General features: G+C 34.4%; 1 protein-coding gene and 1 pseudogene across 1 annotated transcript; both read left to right on the top strand.

The window, feature by feature from the left end:
• Window positions 1–231: 231 nt before the first annotated feature.
• Window positions 232–1,107, top strand: LOC109341563 (protein-tyrosine-phosphatase MKP1-like). The gene has a single exon (XM_019579501.1). The coding sequence runs from the start codon at window positions 688–690 to the stop codon at window positions 1,105–1,107; it is 420 nt and encodes a 139-aa protein (XP_019435046.1). The 5' UTR covers window positions 232–687.
• Window positions 1,108–2,940: 1,833 nt separating this feature from the next.
• Window positions 2,941–5,766, top strand: LOC109341560 (annotated as a pseudogene).
• Window positions 5,767–6,061: the final 295 nt, after the last annotated feature.

The raw sequence follows: 6,061 nt of genomic DNA, 5'->3' as shown, positions 1-6,061 counted from the left end.
CAAATGATTATTTAAATAGATATATATTAAATAAGATAACATTATTATATGTTTATAGGAATTAAATTATATTATAAAAAAAAGACCTATAATGAGGTGTCATTTTGAAGCATTCTCTTCTGGTCAAACTAAAATACCATGACCAAAAAACAAAGGCGCACCTGAACCCTTTATTCTTAGTATTAATATAAGTCAGCAAACTCCTTTTTTCTGCAGCTACGGTTTCGGAACTTCTAAAACCAAACCATTCTATTCTCTTTTGTTCCTTCTTCTCTTCACAAACACTATTAGTAACATTATTATTCTCTTCACTACCTTAAACCTTGTCACAAAAAATGTCCATGTTTCATACCCTTTTGTTCTTGTAATACTGATCCATCATCTTGTTTCTATGGCCTGAAAATTCTTATTTGCATGTTTGAATTTTCTTCCTTTCTCTTTATAAACATTTCATTTATATGTACCAAAGAATGAGTCGTGGTCAAGGGTTTTAGTTGGAGAGAGAGAGAGGGAAAAAAGTAGATACAATGCAACACCTACAGTAACCATTTTGTTTCTTCTTTCTCTGATACCCTTTACCTTATAGAGAGTTTGGGACACATTTTCTTGTTGGGTTTTGATTAAAGTTTCTATCTTTATCATTTCCCTAGCTGGTTACTTTTGTTGTCTTTGTGTTGTTTTTTCAATATGTTAGGTGAAGAAGAGGGTAAGGACCTTACTGGATGTCACCTAAGACCACATTCCCGGTCAATTTCATGGACTGATCGAGCTCCGGTGAACCGGAAGCCGCCGAATAGGCCAAGGTCATTGCTGCCACCATTGCAGCCTCTTTCTATTAATAAAAGCTGTGATGGGGAATGGCCAAGTGCTGGATCTGATGACCTTGGAATTTGGCCACTTCCTCAGACTCCAAGAGGGTCAATTAGACTCACTGAACCAGGTTCTATGAAGGAGTTTCAGTTCAAGAGGGAGAAGCTGGCTTTCTATGACAAAGAATGTTCCAGAATTGCTGATCATGTGTACCTTGGGAGTGACACAGTTGCAAAGAACCATGAATATTGGATAAGAGACCAATCCCCTTTATACTACAATTTCTCTTCTAAGTAAATGTCTTTCTATTGATCAAAATATTAGCTTTTGGACGTTATGATCCCCTTTAATTTTGCTAAACCATTGGACCAACTACCTATTAATAAAATATAATATAGGATACTTTAAGTTCAATTTTAAAAAAACTCAGTTAATACACTTTCTTTTTCTTCAAATTTTATTTCATATTTAGAAACACTTGTATAATGCATATGATACTTGCTGGTAGATAACATTGATAATTAAATAAAACTCAATATTATAAATGTGAATGATTATTTTATTCCTTACCGTAATGATAATGATATTAAGTTTGATAATATTAATGTCCAAGTAAGTGTTAGAATTTTAGAAAACTTCCAAAATACTTTTATATTTCAAGAAATATGGTTATGTTTGGGAGTTTGATTTCGAAAGAAAAGAAAATAGATGACTTTAGAAAGTATTTCTATTGTTTATGAGTTAAATGAAAGAGATGAGAATGTTTTGAAGACTGGCTAGAGCCTTCAAAAACTCTTTATGTGCCTATTTTCATAGTCTCCCCAATTTGGTTGGTTTTTTCTAGAAAAATATCAAATACCTAAATATTTTTAGTAAAATTATTTAATTATATTTTTGTATATTTTTCATTATTAATTACATTTATAAAAAAAAATATTACATTATTATTATTTTACTCATGTCTCATCTAAATTTCACACTCTCAAACAAGGTATCATCTCCATTTCTTCTTCTCTTCCTCTTGATTCATCTTCTTCTATTTTCCTAGCTACTACCAAACATATCATTACACACCTATTAGTAAAATAAATATTGCAAGAAACACTTAAAAAAAATTGAAACTAAAATATTTACATGTATTTTTATCCTTTAAAGTGGGACAAAAATAACCTTTAATTTATGTACTTTAATAAATCATTCATATTAAAAGTATACTTTAAAAAGGTAATACAAAAGGAATTGCAATTTGTGAACAGAAATTATCAAGATTAATTTTTATTGTGTTGCATTAGATGTATATATAAGTGAAGCAACCGGCCACTTCAAAAATGACAATTTTCAAAAATATAGTTTTTGATATTAAAAATAAAATGTGAGATGAAATTCTGTATTCATTTATTTACTACTCATTTATTTACGTCACATTATTATTCTCATATATTAATGGAGTTCCCCTCTCCCTAGGTATCTACATACATGTATGATGTATATATGTAAGGAGTCTTAGATATCTCAATAAATTCTATAAGAAAAATTCAAATGAATCGTACATTGCCAAATAAAAAAAAATACAATATTTCTTTCACAAAGTATCACCATACAATTTAATGCTACAGAAGACTTGATACAGTAATTCTAATAATCCATAATAAAAATATTTTTGACTACAATAAATATAAACCACATAGCAATATTGTAATACATAACATTAACAGTCAAATCAAATCAAATTCATAAAAAATCAGATCAAATTTGAAATCTTCCGGTTTATTCCAGTTATTTACAGTAAATTTTATACCTTTACCGCAACAACAACTATTTGAATTCAACAATATTAATATCAAATATAAAATGAAACCCAAAACAGAAAGTGGAAATAAATTTTCAACATTTTCCCGTCAAATGATTATTTAAATAGATATATATTAAATAAGATAACATTATTATATGTTTATAGGAATTAAATTATATTATAAAAAAAAGACCTATAATGAGGTGTCATTTTGAAGCATTCTCTTCTGGTCAAACTAAAATACCATGACCAAAAAACAAAGGCGCACCTGAACCCTTTATTCTTAGTATTAATATAAGTCAGCAAACTCCTTTTTTCTGCAGCTACGGTTTCGGAACTTCTAAAACCAAACCATTCTATTCTCTTTTGTTCCTTCTTCTCTTCACAAACACTATTAGTAACATTATTATTCTCTTCACTACCTTAAACCTTGTCACAAAAAATGTCCATGTTTCATACCCTTTTGTTCTTGTAATACTGATCCATCATCTTGTTTCTATGGCCTGAAAATTCTTATTTGCATGTTTGAATTTTCTTCCTTTCTCTTTATAAACATTTCATTTATATGTACCAAAGAATGAGTCGTGGTCAAGGGTTTTAGTTGGAGAGAGAGAGAGGGAAAAAAGTAGATACAATGCAACACCTACAGTAACCATTTTGTTTCTTCTTTCTCTGATACCCTTTACCTTATAGAGAGTTTGGGACACATTTTCTTGTTGGGTTTTGATTAAAGTTTCTATCTTTATCATTTCCCTAGCTGGTTACTTTTGTTGTCTTTGTGTTGTTTTTTCAATATGTTAGGTGAAGAAGAGGGTAAGGACCTTACTGGATGTCACCTAAGACCACATTCCCGGTCAATTTCATGGACTGATCGAGCTCCGGTGAACCGGAAGCCGCCGAATAGGCCAAGGTCATTGCTGCCACCATTGCAGCCTCTTTCTATTAATAAAAGCTGTGATGGGGAATGGCCAAGTGCTGGATCTGATGACCTTGGAATTTGGCCACTTCCTCAGACTCCAAGAGGGTCAATTAGACTCACTGAACCAGGTTCTATGAAGGAGTTTCAGTTCAAGAGGGAGAAGCTGGCTTTCTATGACAAAGAATGTTCCAGAATTGCTGATCATGTGTACCTTGGGAGTGACACAGTTGCAAAGAACCATGAACTTTTGAGGCAGAATGGGATCACTCATGTTCTTAACTGTGTTGGTTTTGTTTGCCCTGAATATTTCAAGGGTGATTTTGTGTACAAAACTCTTTGGTTGCAGGATAGCCCAAGTGAGGACATCACAAGTATTCTCTATGACGTTTTTGATTACTTTGAGGATGTTAGGGAGCAAGGTGGGCGTGTCCTTGTTCATTGCTGCCAAGGCGTTTCGAGATCGACTTCGCTCGTGATTGCGTATCTCATGTGGAGGGAGGGTCAGAGCTTTGAAGATGCTTTTCAGTATGTGAAGAATGCAAGAGGTGTAACCAATCCAAACATGGGTTTTGCTTGTCAATTGCTTCAATGTCAGAAAAGGGTACATGCTATGCCTGCTAGTCCTAATTCAATTCGTAGGATATATAGAATGGCGCCTCATTCACCTTATGACCCTCTTCATTTGGTTCCCAAGATGGAAAACCAGCCATGTGCACAAGTACTTGATTCTCGTGGCGCTTTTATTATCCTTGTTCCTTCTGCTATATATGTCTGGACTGGTAAGAATTGCAGCTGTGTCATGTCTTCTAATGCAAAATCAGCAGCTGATCAGGTAATACATTATGAGAAGGTGAATGGCCCTGTTCTTATGATCCATGAGGATGAGGAGCCACCGGATTTTTGGATTGCTCTTTCCAATGAGCAATTGTTATCAGATGCTTGTGATAAGACAGAGGTCAAGAAGGATGCAGCATTGCCTTCAGATGGGAGAATTAAGATCAATAATGTGGTTGTGAAGCAGATTCCTCCGCGGAAAGTGGACGAATATGATTTGGATTTTGAGATTTTCCACAAGGCACTTGTTGGTGGTGTTGTTCCGCCTTTTTCTGCATACAGTGCTGAATCCGAAACACGCCTTCCTGCTAGAGAAAACAGTTGGGCAAGACTAAGGAGGAAGCTTGCTAGCGGTCTCATCAAAGGATTGCTCACATCCTGCAAAAACACAAACTCATCCAAAGATGAAACATGTGTGATCAAGGAAAAAGAAGAAAAACAACACCCTGTTGTTTATCCTGCATCACCATCATCAAATCATCCCTCTGGTTCACCGGATTCGTTAGAATGTTTTCCAGATAACAGCTCAGATAGGGCAAAAGATACACTTAAAGTCATGGACCAATTGGTTCCTAGTGTTGATTCATCGCTGCCACCGTCTCCTGGAGGAAAATCAGATTCGGTTGCTTGTATTGTAAGCAAGAGCCCAAAACTCAGTTCCAAGTAGCCAAAGCTTTCACCTTCAAGTTCTGATTATGACAAACCATTTACATTTTATGCTTCATCAACAAACTGATATTCTCTGTTGTCATCACCTTCTAGCCTGAAATCAACTGAAGCCTTTTATGGTAAAGATGCATCTTTCTCAGATGTTTCTTTTCACTTCAGAAAAAAGTCATCTCTTCACCTTCAGAGGGGTTTTCAGATAATAACACATTGGGAGGAGCAAAGTTCTATTCTCCAAGTAAAGGCTCTTCTCCACTCTCCATTGCAGAGCGCGGAAGGAGCAATCTGCCACCTCGGTCGATAAATCACCCTGTGCCCACAAGGTCGTGGTTTGATTGCGGTCATTCTCTTTGCCCAACTTGGATGTAACTTGAAGAAAGATGTTATTTGCAATCAATCTGATCAAGACAGTGGAAAATGGCTAAACATAGACACTGATATTATCTCTACAGGTGTTGAAAGTGAGAATGATGGCAGGGGATCATTGTAGTATAGTATTGTGTCATGTAATATGATGGTTATGCTTTTAGTATAAGTATAAGAGATGTGACAATAGTTCAGTTTCTTCCTTTCTTCCCTATAGTTGAACCTCAAATGATCAATTTTTGGAGGTGAATTTGCATAAGGTAGTCTTAATATTGATGCAAGTTTTCTAGGAGTACCATAGGCTGAGTAATAACTACAGAGATAGCATGCAAGCTGTGCACTGATAGCATCTGAAGTACATAACAATTATTGGACATTAGTGAATATGGTGCAAAATGGTTAGCCTTTGCAGGAAATCACCTACCTTGTTATGAATGTCCAGTCACCCTTCTCTACTTCACTGTTTCCATTAATAAATTTAAGAGTAAATATTCATTTTATTCCTTAAAGATTTTTGTATGTACCAATTTCATCCCGAAAAAATAAAAATTCAAACCAGTACCCATCAATCGCAAATGTAAGTCAAAATATCAATTGTCATAAAATATATTAAAATGACTAATTTGACTCATATTTAATCTTGTTATAATCATTTTGAGTTTTCCAATTTTTGA

The sequence above is a fragment of the Lupinus angustifolius genome, unplaced genomic scaffold (genome assembly GCF_001865875.1).
Source record: "Lupinus angustifolius cultivar Tanjil unplaced genomic scaffold, LupAngTanjil_v1.0 Scaffold_500, whole genome shotgun sequence".
NCBI lineage: Eukaryota > Viridiplantae > Streptophyta > Magnoliopsida > Fabales > Fabaceae > Lupinus > Lupinus angustifolius.
This window is presented reverse-complemented; position numbering and strand designations above follow the sequence as displayed.

Bases quoted from the DNA above. Each gene is read 5' to 3' on its own strand.
- LOC109341563 (XM_019579501.1), top strand. From the start codon at position 688: ATGTTAGGTGAAGAAGAGGGTAAGGACCTTACTGGATGTCACCTAAGA.